The 19,880-nt window shown below is 51.1% G+C and overlaps 6 protein-coding genes across 6 annotated transcripts; 1 reads left to right on the top strand and 5 right to left on the bottom strand.

The window, feature by feature from the left end:
* Positions 1-3,035: 3,035 nt before the first annotated feature.
* Positions 3,036-3,906, bottom strand: CDV56_106492 (HHE domain protein; the record flags this gene model as incomplete). The annotated part of the gene is made up of 2 exons (XM_026760111.1): positions 3,036-3,365; positions 3,442-3,906. 2 exons carry the CDS (start codon positions 3,904-3,906, stop codon positions 3,036-3,038), a joined length of 795 nt encoding a protein of 264 aa, XP_026612357.1.
* A 216-nt stretch (positions 3,907-4,122) lies between these two features.
* CDV56_106410 (putative methyltransferase) lies at positions 4,123-5,007 on the bottom strand (the record flags this gene model as incomplete). Its single annotated transcript, XM_026760029.1, has 1 exon — positions 4,123-5,007. The coding sequence occupies one exon, from the start codon at positions 5,005-5,007 to the stop codon at positions 4,123-4,125; it is 885 nt and encodes a 294-aa protein (XP_026612356.1).
* Positions 5,008-5,876: 869 nt separating this feature from the next.
* On the bottom strand, positions 5,877-7,464 carry CDV56_106256 (Sds3 domain-containing protein; the record flags this gene model as incomplete). The annotated part of the gene is made up of 2 exons (XM_026759875.1): positions 5,877-6,959; positions 7,027-7,464. 2 exons carry the CDS (start codon positions 7,462-7,464, stop codon positions 5,877-5,879), a joined length of 1,521 nt encoding a protein of 506 aa, XP_026612355.1.
* Positions 7,465-8,373: 909 nt separating this feature from the next.
* CDV56_106084 (uncharacterized protein) lies at positions 8,374-10,212 on the bottom strand (the record flags this gene model as incomplete). The annotated part of the gene is made up of 2 exons (XM_026759703.1): positions 8,374-9,425; positions 9,483-10,212. 2 exons carry the CDS (start codon positions 10,210-10,212, stop codon positions 8,374-8,376), a joined length of 1,782 nt encoding a protein of 593 aa, XP_026612354.1.
* A 4,215-nt stretch (positions 10,213-14,427) lies between these two features.
* CDV56_105722 (uncharacterized protein) lies at positions 14,428-15,415 on the bottom strand (the record flags this gene model as incomplete). The annotated part of the gene is made up of 2 exons (XM_026759341.1): positions 14,428-15,226; positions 15,285-15,415. 2 exons carry the CDS (start codon positions 15,413-15,415, stop codon positions 14,428-14,430), a joined length of 930 nt encoding a protein of 309 aa, XP_026612353.1.
* A 2,615-nt stretch (positions 15,416-18,030) lies between these two features.
* Positions 18,031-19,544, top strand: gel6 (putative 1,3-beta-glucanosyltransferase; the record flags this gene model as incomplete). Its single annotated transcript, XM_026759027.1, has 3 exons — positions 18,031-18,172; positions 18,239-18,450; positions 18,516-19,544. The coding sequence occupies 3 exons, from the start codon at positions 18,031-18,033 to the stop codon at positions 19,542-19,544; spliced, it is 1,383 nt and encodes a 460-aa protein (XP_026612352.1).
* Positions 19,545-19,880: the final 336 nt, after the last annotated feature.

Genomic DNA, 19,880 nt, shown 5'->3' with positions numbered 1-19,880 from the left:
GATGAAGGGGAGGGAGATAGCCATGGCGATCATGAAGGACATGAGAGGGATGGGGCGGAGGAGGATGGGGTGGGGGTTTTGCGTTTGCGTTTGCGTTTGCGTTTTGGGAGGATCGTTGACGGTATGAACGATAGGGTCAAGGGGTCTGGTGTATTCGCCTTGCCAGATGGTGGATTTGTAGAGGATGTAGCGACGGTGGCGGAGCTTTGCATGGATGTCGTCGTGCAGGGCCTCGTCCATGCCGTCGAAATCGCGGAGGATATGCGATTTCGTCGCCATGGCTGCGATGCCGGCGACGCCGCGCGGGTCGCTGAGGAGGCCCGATTTTCGGCGCAGTTGCACCAAGAGGACGAGGGCAAGGAGGGCCACGGTGATGAGACAGGCTGTCACGAGACGGGACCAGACGGGGTCGATGCGGAGGAAGTATCGGATGCCATCACAGGTTGGTTTGTGGCTGTCTTTGCATTTGGGGTTCTCGACCGAGTTGATGCTGGGGGATTGCAGCGAAGGTGCAGCGGTTGTAGCGAGGATGGTCCCGATAGAAGAGACAAAGACGGCCCAGTGTCGATACTTGACGGCCTTTATTGGGACAGTATATGACCACAAGGTTACATAGTCCAGGTTAAGACTCTGAGCGGCGGTGTTGCCCGTCGGTTGGGACAGCTGATAGTACGGCTCCAGTCTCTTGACCTCATAGTCGGCAATCTGCCACAGCACACCATAGGTGACCATGACTATGGTGGGCAGATACTTCCAGCAGAAGAATTCAACAGTCGGCATCTCGGCCACACTGTCGAAAACGACGAACCCGCGGCCCTCTTTCTCCCGTTGTTTTGATATCTGGCAGAGATATTCCTGAACGCCGGCCAGCGTCAGCGACACTATGATCAGCATCGCAATGTAGTAGCTCTTCAAAGAGAATGGTTTCCAGTCGGGCTGCTCCGGGTCTGTCGGAAAGAAAAAGCTGCGGTGGGCGAGGTTCGTGCCGACTCTGGTAGGCCCCGAGGGCTGAGATTCTTGAGCGGTTGTGCCTTCTAAAGAGCTCAGGTCAACTGCAGGTGAGACATCCCTCACGGATACAATCATATTTGTCTCGTTGGCGAGCCGTTGTCCATACTGCCGAAGGCTAGCTGGTCGAGAGACCTGGTCACTCCGTGGATCAGGGGGTACATTGAGGTGAGAGACTGGGGAAAGGATGTCGGGAGCAGAGACTTCGCCAGGCCTGACAGAAATCGCTGATCGAGGTTCTCCGCTCGCCGAGGGCAAGGGTTCATCCTTTGGGGTAGGTAAAACAGTGTTGCTCTGGAAGAAATGCGAAGATGGCCCCTCGAGAAAAGAAATGTCCACATGATACACTCCCTCGTTCGGTAGTTCATCTAGCTCATGCAAGACGCTGAACCGCTCCTGTCGTGGAGTAAATGCTCCTCTCAAGCTCGGTGATCGAAGTGATGATAGCCGTTTCAAGAGTGAGTTCGATCGTGCGTTACTCGGCAATTGCACCGACCGATGCCGATGACCGTGACCTCTGTATGCAGTATCGACAGTCCGTGACGTGGGGAGGAAAGTTGCACTCCTGATCAACCTTGATGTAGCTGAGGTCGTATCAGGGATGGGGTCGCTTGCCGTGAGTGCACTTTGGCCCTCAACTGCTTGAACGATGAGCGCATCTGACTCCATGAACCGAGAATAGCATGTGCATACGTACTCTGATCATGGCCGAAATCATAGGATGCAAAATCAACATCAGTTGGGGCATGTGCCAAAGTAGAGAGAACCTGATTCGGCGCCATCTCACAAAGCAGGTATGACGATCATCAAAGTCCACGCAAGCGATAGCATTAACATTATCGGAGATACCGACTCGCGAAATGCAGCAGCTAAAACGCTTGTGTGGTGTATGTAGATGAATGAAGCAGGGGAAAGCCGAGAGCACAACCGTGCAGCTCCATATCGTAATGCGGCTGGGTTTTCAGCTTATCTATCAGTCCGTGACCTGGGGAGGGCAACTTAAAAGATCAGCGACACGAGGCGAGGCTGCGAGATTCCGCATAAGCCACGCGAGAGCCAGAGCTCCCTGCCATGGTGGAGGATTAAGCGCCATCCTGATCTCTGGGAAGACGAGAGACCACCGATAGGCTGGCAGGGATTTTCCAACTATTAATACCACTTAGCGGCATGCAGAATACCTCGAGCACACCAGATCACTAATCAAAGCTTGTGAGTATGAGATTGTTGCCATTTGCGTCGTGGGAGGAGGTGTTCGCAGTTGTTGAGTTGACATCCTGACTGCCAAGACAGACTGATCAACAATTCAGCATCAAGCCTCGACCCAGCCCAACTTCGTGGAGCAAGACCGCCTTGTTGATCACTTCTCATGATGTCGACTATGCGATTTTGCTTGACGGTCAGACCTCACACTCCTGCCACTGTATCCACATTTCTCCTTGGAGCTCTGATGCTCCAAACCCTGTCAGCGTTGGATGAGCCATGATGGAGGAAGAAAGTCGAGAAAACAAGGATTGTGCCTGTCTGTGCTTATTTCTTACCTTTCTGAAGACGAGTCCTGATGCATATTCGTCTCCAAAGGACTGGTTTTTCTGAATTTGGGCGTTTGCTGGCTATTCGTGGCATGGACACATGCAGCACCGATGCTTATTGCACGTGGAATTAATTGCGATCTGAAGACGAGTTTAAAGGCGCTGAGGCGTCCGTTCTTTCATATGCCACGGACTGGAAGTCTCGAAGAAGTGTTCGTCCACGGAAGGACTAAGGGTCCCATTCAAGGTGAAACAGGGATATTGACACTTGAAGTCATCAAAGCTACTACACAACAGATGAAACGGATGACCTTAATGCAAAGCACAGTCCCTGGAATTGTGTCGTCAGTCCCGCAGGCGAGAGCACAGTTCACACACTACAGCTCCTAGCAAATCTTCTGTCAAGGCAAAGACATCATAACGCTATAAGTCCAGGAACATCACCAGTCTATTCATACTACCTGCCTCAAACCCAAACAAAACCACAAAACTAATTTCTTAAGTCCTCTTCGTAGAAGAAGGCCACTTCCGAAACAAATCCGCCAAATGATCCAACGGCGCCGTAAGCAAACCCGCCGCCGTCTCAAACGGCGGTGCCGAAGGCGCCATCGGATGAGCGTGCGAAGGCGCGAAGATCTTCGTCCTGTTCAGTGCCTGTGATAGCCCGACGCTTTCCTCCTGCGAGAGCGCGTCGTCCAGCCGCTGGATATCGTCTTCCTCTTCGTGATGTATGTGCTCCTGGAGATCACTCCAGAGGGATTCAAGCGTGGGGATGAAGTTCGGGTCCGTGGATTTCATGTCCTGGAAGATCTTGAGCTGTTCTTTTACCTGGTCGTTGTCAGCCGGCTCGCACTCGCACCCACACCAGGACGTAGAACCTGGAATAAGGTAAGGAAAGGAGTACAACATTCTGATGCTCGACCCTATCCCTCCTTGCCAACTCCTTCCCGTCCTCGAGGTATTTCTCAAACGCAGGGTAAACGACCAGCTCCTCGCCGACTGTATGCCGCGCCAGTTCCCAGGTGAACTGGTTCTGGTACTTGGTCTGCTCGGCCGGATCGGTGGATTTGACGATCAGCTCGTAGAAGGACTTGATCTCGCGGTGGTCGTGCTTGACTGTGTCCAGGATGCGAAATTTGCGGGCGGATGCCCAGTCCGAGAAGTTCTGGACTTGGTCGCTTAGGTTGCCTCGGAGGATGTGAGGCTCGAAAATGCTATCGTCTGTTGTGGGTTTCCGTCCGTGTGTTGCGGCCATGATTCTCCAGTCTGAGGCGGCGGGGCATTGATTGAGCTGGATGAGAGTGAGGGGGAGGATGTGACTGCTGGTGTTGTTCGGAGGAATACTCCAGGAGTGTAGCAAAGACATCATCATGAAGAAATCCGCGGTTGGATGTCAGCTGGTTAACCGTCATCCATTCATCACAAGCACAATCTGAACTACCATATTGATTGTATCCTCAATAAAGCCAAAACACCTGTGCATGCTATGCAAACATCATCATCATCATCATCATCATCATCATCATATGCTGTCTTCTCACGCAATAACTCTTCATGAGCCCGCTATGCTTGGCCTGCTCGCCCACTAACCAAACACCAACGCCCTCACCTCAATACTCTCCCTCGGCTTCGCCCCCTCACGCGTCCGCGGATCCCAAAACGCAGAATGCGGCACCCGCTCCGCAATCTCGTCCCCCTTTGCCGCATGACTATCCGAGCACTTCAACAACAACCTCTCCTCATTCTCCATCCCGGAGAGATACATCCACCTCTGGTTGGGATTATACTTGACGGCCATGGTCTCGCCCGTCCGATCCGGGTAGCGATGCTCGACAGCGACCAAATCATTCCGGTTGTCAACGGACGGCGCCGCCGCAAACGCGAGCGGCGAGGACTCCACCCGTCCATTCAACGGCCGCCAGACGTTGACGATGCGGTAGCGCACGCCCTGGCTCAGGATGCGCTCTGCCTCCTGGGGATCCGCGACGTGCAGGCGGACGCGGTCCTGCGCCGCTTTGCGGGTTTGGTCGACGTGGGCCCTGTTGACTGGTTGGCGGGGTGCGTCGGGGTGTTGTCTGCGGATGGTGTGGTCGAAGATGATGATGCGCTGGGCGCCGGGGAGGTGTTGCAGGAGCAGCTGCTCGACTTCGGGGTAGTAGAGACGTTTGACTTCGGAGTCGGAGTCGAAGGTTGAGTAGGTGGTTGCTGTTGGGATGCGTTGGAGGACTTGGAAGGCGTGCGTGTCGAGGTTGTAGTCTGCTTCGTGGCCGCGGATGTCGGTCAGGGATACTTTGTGCACTTTCTCGCCGTAGTTGCGGGGAGGGAGGCCGGCGGGTGGGGTTTCGACGTAGTTGAAGGGCGTAGACCCGTCGGCTGGAGGCTCGTAAAAGGTTAACTCGACGTCGACGGGGCCCCGGGGGACGTGGTCGACGTCGGGGGTGACGGTACTAGTTGTGGTAGTGGTCGACATTCTGAAGTAAGTTCTTGAAGAAACAAATACCCCTTCTGTTTAGAGTCGGTTGATAGAGTGATAGACTGGGAGGACATCCTCGGCCTTATATAGAGACTGGTCATATCATCCTGTCCATTTGTAATCATCCACAATGATTCCAAAAGTGTCCGACACGGACGCCTCTCTGAATGTCTTCGATTTCCAATCATCCGCAGACAATGACGTGCTGAGAGACAACCAATCACAACAGCCAAAAGTATTGGGTTTCCCCACTTTGATTCCAGGTCAACCAATCAAAAGTAATATACAAGCAGAAAAATGACGTCAGGGAACGATTGGTAATCCGGCGTGATTTTCCGGCATGCCTTTGTGATAACATGATTGGCTGCGTCGGAATAAACATGCATCCGCGAGCTACAAAATCAATAATATCATCCTAACACCTATGGAGGTCAATATCAAATACGCTGGACCTGACCGTTTCGGCCGGCAGGCACATAGGAGAAGAGGAGGGACGGAAGTGCATCAATGACTTGATTATCCGAGATAGAACTGTGAAATTAGAACAAATGTACAAGTCCGCAAAGATCGGCAAATAGAAGCATCCGGTCCGATCGCAAGTGTAGAATCTATATTCGACACGCCAATCGCACGCAAGTGAACACCGAAGACATAGATAAATCACAGAAGTGCCAATGTTACCATCGTCGCCTCAGACAAGCGCGTGCTACGACAACAAAGGTGAAGTCGTTGAGACGCCAATAGCACCAACAAGCATGCCAGAACGCCGACATGGTATTTCCATGTCCCGTAGACCCTGTGCACCAATCCAATCCAAGACCATAGACAACGCCAGAAGAAAGTAGATGAGCCAGAAAGCATTACTCCTAGCCCGCTCTGGCCTTTTTGGTGCGCTCGTAGCTCTGGAGCTCCACGTCTCTGCCATTAGCCTTGAGCGGGTAGAGATGCACCCCCATATCGGTGGGAAAGTCGGGATGCAACAGACTGAAACGGTGCGGATTCTGAGGTACCCCATCCACCTTCGCCGGAACCCGCTCCACAAGCAGCTCGATCAGGTTACGGTCAACCCAACCAGCGGACTTGTTGTGCAAGCGGTCTAATCGAGCGCAATCGTCTTCCACCTCTTCATTCATCAGAGACGGCAGCGGTGGGGCATTACTGTTCGGTCTAGCGTGGTAATTGGCGAGAACGTTATACGGCAGATTAGGGCGGACCGCGGGCTTGTCCGACAGCTCTGCCAGCGCGTTGAGCGCATGGTTACCGTGCGTCCGTGTGGAGCGTGTCGCATGGTAATTCTGGCTGGCGGTGCGCATCATGTCGGCGGCCGGGGTGCCATTGTCTTCCTGCCCGGTACCGTCACCCGTGCCCGACTCTTCGATATCAGTATTATTCCCGTTTGTCGTGGTGCCCGAAGGCTGATCAGCCCGTTTCGAGGTGGAGAAAAAATGCACTGTGGCGACGTGAGCTTGATTGGCATGTGCGCTGAGTTCCTTTTCCGTGAACAGAGTATGGATGGAATATGCCGGTGCGTGCTGCTTCTCGGCCACCTGGGACTTGGCCCGCTCGGCCGGATTCGGATCGCGCACCGGCGAGCCAGTATCCTCCTCAGGCGCTTTCCTCTTCCTTTTATTGAACTCCGACACAATCCCGTTGCCCAGCTCGTCCAGGTCGACCCGGTGACGGGTATGCCGGGTTTTGCGATTGCCGTGAACCCCGCCAGGACTGGCAGGATTGGTAATGCTGAATTGATTGGGATGAAGGAGGAGAGCATTGGTATCGGCAATATCCAGCTGCTCCTTCTCCCGCATCAACCGGGCCTTCTTCCCTGAAATTGTCTGTACAAGCCGTTCTCGTAGGGTCGAGGAGAGGTTATTGTATTCTTCACCGGCGAAGTGCACCCGGAAGGCGTATTCCCGTTGGAACCTTTCTAGATTGTTATTATGACGGTGCTGCACACGTTAGTTTCCAACCTTTTAGGCTTGACAACGTAAGCAGAAGAAGAAGAAAAAAACTCACCACAAGCGCCGCCAATTCCGCATCCCTCTCCTCCTTAACCTGATTCACCTCCTGCACAAACCTCGAATACCACATCCCGGACAAACTAGCCATCTCCTTCGCAAAAGCCCCCCCACCAATCGTCTTCTCAATCAAAGCAGCGATTTCCTCTGCCGAGTCGGGCAGCGGGCCCGGCGAGTACGGATCCGAATTATGGATCAAAGTCATATCACACTGCAACGCATGCAGCTGCTGGCGGAATTGCGTGTCTCGATTCTGGCTGAAGGTTGCCGTGAGATCGTGCAGCCGCTCTTGTAGCGCTCCGCGGCGCTTGTCTCGTTTCGAGAGGGGGGCGTTCGCCGCGGGGCTTGGGGATCGGCCTCTAGGATGGAGGCTGCTGCTCAGTGTTTGTCCAGCTGCGCCGGTAGCTGGCGATACCGGTGCCGGTGAGTAAGCCATGGCCCAGGTGTTTTGTGAGGAACCCAGGGCAGTGTGAAGATATTGACGGGGTGGGAGGTGGGTACTGAAAGGATGAGTTGGCGGGTGGATCAGGTCCTGAAGTTTGATAACGTGGTAAAGGAGCTTGTTTGAATCACTGGAAATTGAAAGAAAGACTGCATGAATGAAGAGCAAAAAAAGAAGACTTCGGAGACAGAGCGATGCTGGGTTGGGAGAGGAGAGCCAGCAGCTTGGTGATGGAGAAGAAAGCGGGAATCCGGCCGCACGCCCGATCTGGAATAGCCCCGGGAGATTTTTGACCGCCCAAATGCCTCATTCAGCTCATACATCAAAAGGAGTCTTTCGCAACAGTAGGGACATGATATCTCTTCCATACCAGTACTTAATTGTCTCAATCATACAAGAGGCTTGAGACAATGACATACCTTGTCTTAATATCGATCAGATTGCCTTGTTACGAAACCATTGATCCAAGCAGTGCTACGAACTGGTTTTACAGATACTTACTTTACGATTAACTGACCCATTCTCAAGTCATTGATATATTGTTGTATAATTGCCCTGCAATCGTACATGATGAAGCTAGTTATACATTGTAAGCCATCTTCTAGTGTTGTGGACATGGGGCAAAGTTGGCTGGCCGGAGCCATCCAACCCATGCTCAAAGAGTCATCTCTTCAATTTCAAAAACGACAAAGCATAACACCCGGGTATTGTTATTCATCCAACCAAGCAATGCACGACATATGTTTCCAGACATCTCTTCATGCAAAAATCCCATATCGTAGACAAAACACCGTAGACGCCGCCATAATCACCTGGCTCAATTTTCTAACTTGGTAAAGCAAATAAAAGAAGCCAGAAGCAATGAAATCGATCTCCGGGAGATCTGTGAGATGCGTATCGCATCTAGTGTGAGCGACGGATGACGAACACCCCGAGTTCGACCCCGTCTCGCGGCTCACTCTCGTAGGGCCGTCTGCGGATCCCGTCAAGAATCTCACCCAGTAACATGGCCGAGGTCACTTCCTTGTCTGCAGCTAGGATATAGGGATTTGCGACATTGGACGTCGCCTTGTTTGTCGGCAGGCGACGACCATTCTGCCAGTAAAGGCTGAGCACTTCTTTCATGCGAGCCTTCTCTTGGTGGATGTACCACTCAGTCCAGAGATTGCGGTCGAGGTAGGCACTACCCTTTCGGGCATCAACAATGCTGAATTGAGAGGAAGAAGAGCTCAAAGCACGACATAACGAGGAAAGATGGTTCTTGAGGGTGTCAAAGTCCTCCATGTGAGAGACGGAAGACAACTTGCCCAAGTATCGACCAATATCGGCGGAGAGCTCGTTGACCACCACGAGCTGACGCAGCAGAGGATCGAGGATCGGTCCGAGGTACTGAGATTTGAAGGCCGAGGCACCCCTTCGTGTAGGGTAAATGAACAGCAGTGAACCACCATCCGGGGAAAGTTCTGAGAGGCGATCTACCAGGAAAGATGGTCGGGATGGGGAGAAGAGATCATGGTATTCCTGGGCCGATGAAGGTGGGATGTAGCGCTCCAGGACCGAGATGTGTACCGAGTGAGGCGGAACGATCGGCATTGGAAAGTGTGAAGCCTTCATCTGAATGGGACCTCGAAAGTCGTGGTAAGCGGAGACCACGGCTGCGCTGGAAAAGACAGTGGAGTTGAAGTAGTCATTGCCGGGAAGCATACAGCGCGGCGTTCCTGGGGGTGAAGTAGGAAGGTTTGTGAGACTGAATTGCTCAGGGACGGCATGTGTGACATTGATATATGGCGACTGTCCTTGACGGAGGCTGTTTTGGATTACTTGGACAAGCGAGGAGAAGACTCCCTCGTGAGTCCGATGCGGCGTCGGTTTGTCCGTCGAGTACGGGTAGGGAAGTGTTTGAGAGACGATCTTGACGGGTTCTCCGCGGGCGTTCGAAAAGGACAGCGATGAAACTAATGACCAATCAGTTAGTACTGAAGATTGGGGATTCCGCTAGAGTGAAAACCTACCAGTCGATTCAATGGAATTCTCCAACCAAGAATCGTGATCGCAATCCATATCTCCTCCCGGGGAGTTGTGACTCCCATCCGAACTAGAAGGCGAGGCATTCGACAATTGATCCGACGGGCTCCCCAGACCGTCCGAAGCGGCTCCTCTCGATGAGTTACCCATATTCGGACCTTCATCCATGGGCATCGGCCCGGGATTCCGATTCAAGTGGGAATCGAACAACAACATGTTAGATCGGGTATTCCACAACACGTGCTCGTCGTCCTCCGGAGGAGTTGGTGGAAGGGTCGCGGGGTAGTCGTTTTGTGGATAGTCCTTGGGCGAGGCGCTCCACGCAGCCGGAGTAGACGGGGACGTTTGAGCTGCTTGTGAGCTTGACGCAGAAGTTGTAGAGAGGCGAAGGCGGGGTTCAACGGAATTTGTACGGGACTCGACTCGGCTGGAGGGTTTCGAAGATAGGCCGAGTTTCTCGAATGAAGGAAGGCTCAACGATGCGTTGCCTCTGTTCAAGAAGCGGGACACGGTCGAGGGTTTGGTGACGAGTGATCCTTGGGAAGCTCGTCGCTTAAGTCGGCTGGAGTTTCCGCCCTGGCGAGAAGTCGAGAATTGTTCGACTGGAGAGACTGAATTTGTTCCCTGGTTGTCGAACGAGTTCAAAAGCCTCTGACGCGAAGAACAGCCTTCCCACGAAGCATTGGAAGGTGAGGTTGAAGATGATGGCGAACGCATGACCGAGCTATCTTGCACCCCAGTGGTAGACCAGACCAGTCCATGACACTGCGTCTGATTCATTCAGGCTGTGTTGATCAATCTGGTGTCTCAAATGGCAGGGAAAATAGTCCTCTCGTCGTCGTTGTTCACTCTCACAGTTTGACGAGACGAGTGGATTTGAGTCAATCTATGTGTCCGAGTGACGAGCAGCGATTATATGAGCGGACAAGCTGGTGGATGCGTTGGCAGAGCTTTCAATGAAAGGGTCGAGAGGCGGCTATGGGGCGTGAGAGAAGGTTGAAAGGAAGAGTGGTCGTACAGAAGTGACAGGGATGGGAAGAGTGCGGGAGATATGTTGAGGAGGGACGAGGAGGAAGGTAGGCACCTAGAAAGAGGAAACAGCACAGTGGGGAATGGGTGAGATTAGACAGGAGCCGGAATTGTGGTCATGAAAGGCGCCAGATGATGGGGCTGATATTGAAATGGTTAGGTTATGACAAGTTTCAAAGTTGGGTATGCAAGATTCGAATGGATAATAAGGTAGAAGGAAAAAGAAGAAATGAATGGAAGAGAATACTACACAACTAAGGTACTGTTAGATATCCACCAAGTATGGAGAGGTAGCGTAGCCCTGGTAAGGTAGAGAGGTAGGTACCTTAGTTTAATGACGCTGGGACGTGAAAATAATGAGCGACCAACAAGTCCAGAAGGGCCAGACTAGATTCGGTCGCTCAGCCAGCGGGAGAGCCAGAAAGGCCCTCGGGCTGCGACTTTTCCACCAGCGTTCTAGACCAGGCGGGCTTGGCCTGATTGGGGAGTCCATGACACGAGGACGCCCGCTCGGCCCAGTCACAATCAGTTCTGGCCTGGTCAGCACTCATGCAGGTAAAAAAAAAAAGAAAAGAAAAGAGAAAAATCTTGAAATTCTTTGGACGCAAGAAAATAAAAAAGAATTGGGAATAATTAATCTGCCTGCATAGGACCCAAGTAAGTGTGCATAACTTGCATAGGCATTTAATATGGGATTACAACAACTACCTTACAAACGATTACACTGATAATGTACGACATTCCTATTTAATTCAACCTCATTCATTCAACAAAAACCTGCCCAGGCGGCCATGCTCTCTCGATCACAAAGTCAGCAAGCTATCCTAGATCGACAGCAAAAGCAAGTATCCCCAGCTTTAGTCACAGCCCAGGCGCCCTCCGACCTGCCTAGGCCTCCATAGCTGCCGATCGGGAGTACGGACCCATTACGGATTTACGGTACGGATACTCCGTGGTAGACTATCTATGTATCCTATCTATGTATCGTGTTATTATGGATGGATATCTATCGGATGAATTACATTTACACGGACCATTTCGCCTCCCAGAGATTAGTCGAGCCCCACTCACCTGACCGGGAATTCAGAAATGTTGGCAGAGTTGGAAATTACAACTATCAGATATCAGCTTGAATCTGGGTCTAGTCTTCATCTCAGTGATCGGCATCAGCATCGCCTTATCAACATGAATAGTCCCCTAAACGTACACATACACATCTCGACTCAATTACTCAATTCAACTCCCGCTACCTGTCTCGAACAAGCAGACAAACAAAGAAATGAGCCATGCAGTACTACAGTCCAAGGGTTAGATCTGAAATAACCACAATGTCCGACGGAAAAGGGTCCCAGATTCAATCATTGGAAGAGTGCTTGCCAGAGGGTCACTCCAGTCCTACAGAGGCCATAAAGGGCAACAGTCTTGATAGACTCATTCCTGGAATCCTGATCCAGGTACCTACTATACTGTAATCCTTAGTACGTGGCCCATACAGTAGACATCCAACATGACTCGCCAGGTATCCTGCCTCCTACCGAATTAATCAGTGTCTCAAGGATGAAGAGATTTGATGTATTCCCACTGCGATCCAAGGAGATTGCCTCGCACAAGTCAGCAGTCAAGTACTGTACAGATCCTAACCACGCAAAGCAACTGAAGTCGATTGACATCAACACTTTTCACCCAATCTCTGGAAATATACCGGGAAAATATGTCACTTTTCATGCTGGTCATCGGCCTTGACGCCTCCTACCCATGGCTGCGTCGGCTGATCGATTGTTACCAGTTGCCAGTGCAGCGATGCGATCCAGTCCCAGTCAGTGCCGCTTCCGGGCGGGTTGACGCCTAGACCCTTTTCCGTGCTGCCGAAGAGATCCGCTGGACGGAGATGTAAGTGTAAGTACGTATGAGTTTTGCCTTTTCTTAGGCTTTCACCTTTTGGTACCGTGTATATTTTTCATGAGGAAAATACGACTCTGCGTGGATTTGCTGTCGAGATGCCATGTCAAGTGACTGTCGCAGATCCGGAGCTTTCCTCCTCGCCTTGTTGAGCCTAGATCGGGCGAACAAGCCACAGTAGTAGAAGGTCGATAGTAGCCGTGTCCGTCTCTACTCCCTCCTGCCCTGTTCGTCAATCGAGATCTATCTTTGACAACTTGTATAAGAGCTTCACCTTATGTTGAATACCATACAGTAAAACATACTGTGTCAATAAGAATAACCATAAGATGAGTGCCTGGATTGCACTTCCCGTGCGCACCAGTCCACAGCACTGAAATCCCCTCTTCGGGCATCTTGCAGATGCATTAGCGGCATCGCGGCTGGGCATATTCATATTGCTGTACTCAGCTTATGAACCAGAGATACTCTGGATTCTCTACAGCATTCAGAATGCCTTGGTGCTAGTTGCTCTTACCCAGTCACTACTATTACTACGCTGCTACCAACAGCAGACACTACCATATCATCTACAGTACTCCGTAGAGTATCACCAATAACAATAGCTAACAAAGGACTATCCAAACTGCCACTACCATATCCTTAGAAAACATGATTACATTCTAGACCACCGTCCATAATGCAAGGCAGAACCTCGATGATACTACGGGTAATCTCAGACCTAAATCTCAAACACCAGAACCACGGAAACACCGCAGAGTAATCAACCCTACCATAATTATCCAGTTAGCCATATGCTAGTCATCAACCTGTCATGCAACTTGGCACCATTTAGCATGATTGTGTTTGCTGGAAATAATATGAGAATCATATTATAATTGCGCAATGCAATGCCTTATGTCTTCAATTCTATTGTCAGTGGACACTGACACTCACACTGGCTGAAGTATTGCTATGAGCCGTGTCCAGTCCCACCCTCAGTCTCAGGTAGAAGAGTGAAACCAGGCCTTTGGCGACTCTTTAGGATTGGACTTGTCTGTCAGTGACAGATGATGGTGATGGTGAGGGTTATAGTTGAAGATTTTATGCCCTGTCATGCTCTACGACAATTATGTAGTTTACATAATATGGACGTAGCAGGTGGGATCTGCATTGCGGTCGTTAGAAACGATAGCTAGGCGAGAGTGAGACTGCGACCGAGGTGTCGTTATTGTGTAACAGCAGCTGTATAAACCCTATTGCTATCGTTGGTTGTACGAGAGTATCTGCTTGGCTTGGCTGTTGGCCGTGAGACGTCTACCTCTGCTTTTGGATCAACGGTGAAAGAAGGCAGGACAGGAGACTGGTAGTTTTCTTCAAAGTACTACGAGTTTGGAGTCGATCAAGCCATGTGTGTACTTCGATGGATTATATATGTCCCCTTGTATTAAGATTAAGATTAAGACTTCGTAGTAAAGAGACTAATTACAAGGACTTCAACCCATGCACATTCCACTTGCCAACTTCAGACCATGTCCCTTCGACGCCGTGCTCGAGGATTTGCGCAGTCTAGACAAGGCCGGCGACTTGCTCCCGCAGTGCATGCAGTGCGACCTTCGTGGATAGGAGTGACGTTGCAGCCTCGCAGGAACGATCCTTCTTGAAAAAGCCAGGCTTGACAAACCCTGCACTTTCAGATCATATTCCCATGCCAAGACATGAACTTGACGGAAATTTATGCTCTAGCCCTGTGGAAATGATGTAGCCTAATCAGCTCGGCATTCGGTAATGCCAAGCAGTGTGGCTACAGTACGCCGATTTCCTTTACGTCACAGCCACATCTAAGGGTCTGTGGCCGGCCGGCCTCATCATCTTCCTCCTGCTTGTTCGCCTGGACAGCTCATCAAAGAGCGAGGCCAACTGGGGAGACCGTTTGGTGGTCCGAGTCTAGCCGCTAGGGCTAGGGCTAGGGCTAGGGCGAGTAATTGTAGTACACGTCAAGAATCGACGCGACTGTACGCATGCTCACGAGGTGACAGTTCTTCTCCGCGCTGCGGCGTGACTGCGAGGGTGCAGTCCCTGAGTTCCGTCGTTGTAGTGAGACTGCAGACACCTGTTCGCAGACACTTTAGCAAGACACTTGTGCTCCTCGACCGTCTTCCGAGAGTGTTTACGGGCATAATTAGACGACCTCATGGCAACGGTGTGGGCCGTTTGCTGCTGCGTCAAGTCGCACCGAACGTGAGCGGCGGCGTTGTACAGCGATTGAGATTGCAGGCTCTGGCGCTCCACAGCGGCTCGGAGTTCCAGACACTGCACCACCAACTCCTGGACAGCATCGGTCAACGTACGCGCGCGGTGCTCAATATCCGGCCAGAAGTCATTGCCCCAGAAAGGATCCTCCCGGACTGCCCTTTCCAACGCCCCGAACCAGAAATCGAAGCTGGGCAGTCGCTTCTGCGTGTCGAGCAGGCTCAATCCCTGCAGGTTGTCCGACAACAGGCACGCCACAGCAACAAATCGGATGGTCGGCTCCGAGTTGAGGACGTGCAAAACGATGCACGCCGGGCAGCGCTCTGTCTGGTACCAGTCGTGCTCCTCCCTAAGAATGCATTGCAGCCAGGCATAGGCGCTGCGTGCCTCTCCCCGAAAAGCACGTTCGCAGTCCGTTGCTTTGATCCCGGGTAACACACTGGTCGCGATTCGAGAGGCTTGATGGTGGAGGAGGAACAAGGGAAGGAGAAGGGTGTGGATGATATCGCGATGGAGACGAAACTTCTCCTGCTCCTGATTGGAACATGAGCGACGGTGGAATGAGCAGAAGCTGTAACAGTCCAAGTGTCAGAATAAGCCTCATATATGTTACTCTGGACACATCATACCTAGGAGCATCCATTCCCAGCTCTTGGCGTCTCAGGTGGGCCTTGACCGCTTTGAAAGCATCGTTGCGATTCAGCTTCTCCCAATCCTTGTTCGAGATCCGAAACGGTGACACAATGGGGTTGTTTGACATGTCTGTGATACAGTGGGCTAGTCCTCAAGCCACGAGTCCGTCGTTTCGAGCAGATATTATGATTTCAGATGATGGACGCAGTTGCCGCTGCCAGAGAGGGGCTTTCAGCGGCCTGAGCGAGCTACCCACGAAATATGAGTACACAATCAACAGTACCGGTCGATGTTGGTGACGTCTGTCGCCAGTAATGAAGAGGGCTACAAATCCCGACCAATCAGGCAATATGGAGGCAGACGGAGCGAATAGGGAGTCGAGAGCACGGCGATACAGAGAGGAAGAACCACGGATTGCATGGTCCAGTTTCACGAAGACAAGGGAATTTGGTTCGAGACAGAAGCTTCTGGGAGCTTGACAATGAGGGCGATCCAGCAGTTTAAAGTTTGGAGAAGAATGACAGAAACAGCAGTGAGATAGCCGTTGAAGACGATTGTTCGGAAAAAGAAGGAGTAGAGAAGAAGATGAAACTATGTGGAATTAATTTTAAAATTAATGTCGCAATTGTGAGGACTGGAAGTTGTTTTTTAAGGAGGAAATCCGGATGCGGCCAAGGGGAGAGGACCGTCTTCCACGCAAGCTGCGATGTCGATCGTCAATATATCGGAAATGAAGATAGAAACTTATGAGGGTAACATGAAACTAGTCGCATATTTGTACTACACTGACATCAAACAAAAAGGAGAGTCTAGGGGAAAAGGGACCTTTTTGTGTCTGCTAGGATTAGGAAGAGGGATGTCAGCCAAGTGGGGGGAATCACCTATTGATAGATATCATCATTTACTGTCTGAGTGTAAATGCTCACTGCAGAGATCTTAGACATCCAGACAGCCCGCCATTTTCCTGATTCTTTTGCGACCCAACATTCAAACAGAGCCTGGAAGCAGCCAAAGAGATGATCGCAATGATTGATCTGGTGTGTGTGGTGGACCCGACACGTACAATAGTCCGCGGTCTCGATCGTTGCCAAGAGCCTATTAATTAATTGTCTTCAACGCCATTAGAACAAACGGTTGGTTCTCATGCCATGATGTTATCAGACTAAGGTCATCTGTCTCAAAGCTCGAGAGCCACGCCGAAGTAAGAAACAATCTGGCCGGAGGATGGCGATATCCATTGATAGAGAAAAGAAAAGGGGGTCATGTTGCTACTTGCTGATAACTTGTCGATGAGGATTGAGCATGGCCGAGGGGGCAAAGCATGGGTTCTGATTAATTCAGGGTCTGTTTGCCGATCCCCTCTCAAGATGGAACAGTCTTGAGCTGATCTCTTCCGCACAAGGGATGTCATCCTGTTGATCCAACAGTCTAGCCGAAGAAAGTAGTGTCATTCCGTACTGTACTCCAGACTACGGAGGACACATATTCAAGAACCACAGACCCCAAAGCAAAGCAAGGCAAATGCATCGTGATAAGTCGTTGCTTGTCCTGCGACGGCCAGTTGACAGTGTTGCTTTTGATGCTGGTCTTGGCTCTTCGTCAACCAAATTGTCACTTGTCAGTGTCAGTATTCTGCAGTCGAAAAAGAGGGGTAGAAAGATACTCCCGAGATAACTTCAGGTGTCCTCCGTTCATAGATAGCACCGAAATCTTGCCGACCAACAAGCACGAGCATAAGGTTGTGATAGTCTTCGATGTGGCTTCAAACTTGTTTCTCTCTGCCTCAGACGGTAGTTGGGCACATCCACCGCACAGCAGCAAATGCTTCTGATCCAGTGCATTAGTCTTGCTTGGATCTGAGAATCTAGAGGGGTTAAAAGTAGCCTGAGTTCTCAGGCATTCACTACTCGCTGCGCACTGTTAACAATTTCTGCCTCAGGCATAAACAGACGAGATACTGATAACCTCAAATAGTAGAACCATCAGCACCAGGCTCTCTGTATCTCAATACCTTTTTTTCGCCCTTCGCATCTGGTTAAACTCGATATGAACCTGATTTTCAAATACGAAACATTTTATTGCCCTCCTTGCGGTGCTTCCAACATCCTTTGAATTCAACCCCTCTTAACTCTCCCTAACTCTCCCTACATTCCTTCCCCCGCCTGCCCGCGTCGTATTCATGAGGAGTCAGAATGCTTCAAACGCGCGAAAACTCCTCCATCGAGAAGAGATCATTTGTGATGATTTCATCAAGGGCTGACAAGCAATGCCATCGACGTCATTTCTCCTCTAGGGGCTGTCATGCATGACTTGCCTTCAAGAAGACTTGCACGATACAGCATGACTGCAGTAACAAAATTCGAGCGAGGAGCGCAATTTGAATGCCTGAACCAGGAGGCTGGATTGTTTCCCACAGCATACATATATCAACGATGCATCTCTCGTCTACGGTCTACCTGTCTAGTCTGCTGGTCTCGAAGAGGGTCGTTAGTGTTAGCTCCTTCCTTAGCGGCTGTTTGACTGCCAAATCAGGGAATTGAGTTGGGCTCTTTCCAAGCTGTGTACTCCGTACATCCTGTTTTCTTCTGAAAGCCTTCAAGTGGGAGTGTCTTTCAGCCTTTCTCTCTTCTTTCTTCTTTCTTCTCTCATCCCCACTTGTTTCAATCCCACATTTCAATCCAACAGCAGGACTATCTGTGAGCATAGTTATTAGACGGGTTTCATCTGCAACAGGCATTCAATATGCTTCGCTCTTCGCTCTCTCTGTCCGCAGTCTCGTTGCTGCTGGGAGGCTTCTCTCCTGTGGCTGTTGATGCCATTCAGACAATTTCAGCTGTTGGTTCCAGGTTCTTCTACGAAGACGGTACCCAGTACTTCTTGAAAGGTGCGATTTCATATTCCCCTCTCAGTCTTTCAGCAATTTCACTGACACGACATACCCATATTACAGGTATCGCGTACCAACTCGTTCCTGATGATCCACTCATCGACACGGAACAATGCACTCGCGACATTGCTCTCATGGCTGAGCTGGGAACCAACGCCATTCGCGTCTACCACGTCGATCCCAGTGCCAATCATGACGGCTGCATGAAAGCTCTGGCAGATGCTGGCATCTACCTGTTCGTTGATCTCGACACTTTTGAGACACAGATCGAGCAGGTCAGTTCTCATTGCGGGATTCGTAATTCAACCACAAGCTGATCGCTGACTGTCTCGATCAACAGAATGATCCTCACTGGAATGAAACCCAGTTTGACCGGTTCAAGCAGGTCTTGGACGAGTTTCAGAAGTATGAAAATACCGCGGGTGTCTTCGTCGGAAATGAGGTCCTCACCACAAAAGAGGGCTCGGCCGCTGCTCCCTATGTGCTGGCTGCGGCTCGAGATATCAAAGCCTACCGTGATGAACAGAACTACCGATCCATTCCTGTGGGTTACTCTGCAGCGGATATTGCGGAACTGCGTCCTATGTTGCAGAATTATCTGGCTTGCGCGGAAGATCCCGATGATCGACTGGACTTCTTCGCACTGAATGCCTACGAGTGGTGTGGAGTTTCCGGGTACATTCAGTCTGGCTATAGAGAGCTCCAGAGAAACGCAAGTGGCTATCCGATCCCCATCTTCTTCTCCGAGACTGGCTGCAACGCCGTGCGTCCTAGAACCTTTGACGACCAAGCTGCCATTTTCGGCGAATATATGTCGGAAACCTGGTCCGGTTCTATGATCTATGAGTGGATCGAGGAGGTCAACGACTACGGTTTGATCAGTTACGGTCCTCCTGCGCCAAATGCTCCCCCGACCGACACTCTTGTTTACGATAGCTACACTCGCAAAGGTGTCCCGACGCCCGTGTCTCCTGATTTCTCCAACCTCAAGTCCCAGTGGGCTACACTGAAACCCACTGGCGTCGCCTTGTCTGACTATGTTAAATCCACCTCTACTATCACGCCCCCGGCGTGCCCTGCCTACACGGCGGGGGCATGGGAGGTCGACCCCAGCTCTCCGCTGCCCACACTCGGCCAGACAAACATGAAAGGCAGCTCAAAAGTCCAGGTCACTAACGTCAGTGGTTCTGGAAGCCCGCCAGTCATCAGTGCCACAGCTACCACGTCAACATCCTCAACCCCGACACACCTACTCCACACCGGTGCAGCCAGTCCCCTTTCTCTTCCACGGATTGCTGGGTCGAATTATGTCGCGAGCGCATCCTTGTTGATCGGATTTGTGATCGGTATGGTCGCTGTGTGGCTATGATTGTAAGATGACTTGAGCCGTTATGACTACGAAGAGCGTTTTGAGACCCTGATTGTGCCTATTCCCTTATTGTCATGCCTTTTTTGGCCCATGTGGTTATTTGCTGCTTACCCTGGCCGTCTGGTCACCGTCATTATCTGTTACTTTCTGTATCAACATGAGCGCAGGCCAGCCATGTCCCGCAATAGAATGAATTCCAGCTTCCATTCGTTCATGGTCATCCATAGATTTGTCATTTTCGCTCGTTCCACTCCCGCTATTGGAACACCGTAGTACTTGGTGAAGGAAAGACGGCTGGAACGCTGTCATTCAGTATAGTTACAGAGAAAGTCATGA

Source organism: Aspergillus thermomutatus (genome assembly GCF_002237265.1).
Source record: "Aspergillus thermomutatus strain HMR AF 39 chromosome Unknown NODE_176, whole genome shotgun sequence".
NCBI lineage: Eukaryota > Fungi > Ascomycota > Eurotiomycetes > Eurotiales > Aspergillaceae > Aspergillus > Aspergillus thermomutatus.
This window is presented reverse-complemented; position numbering and strand designations above follow the sequence as displayed.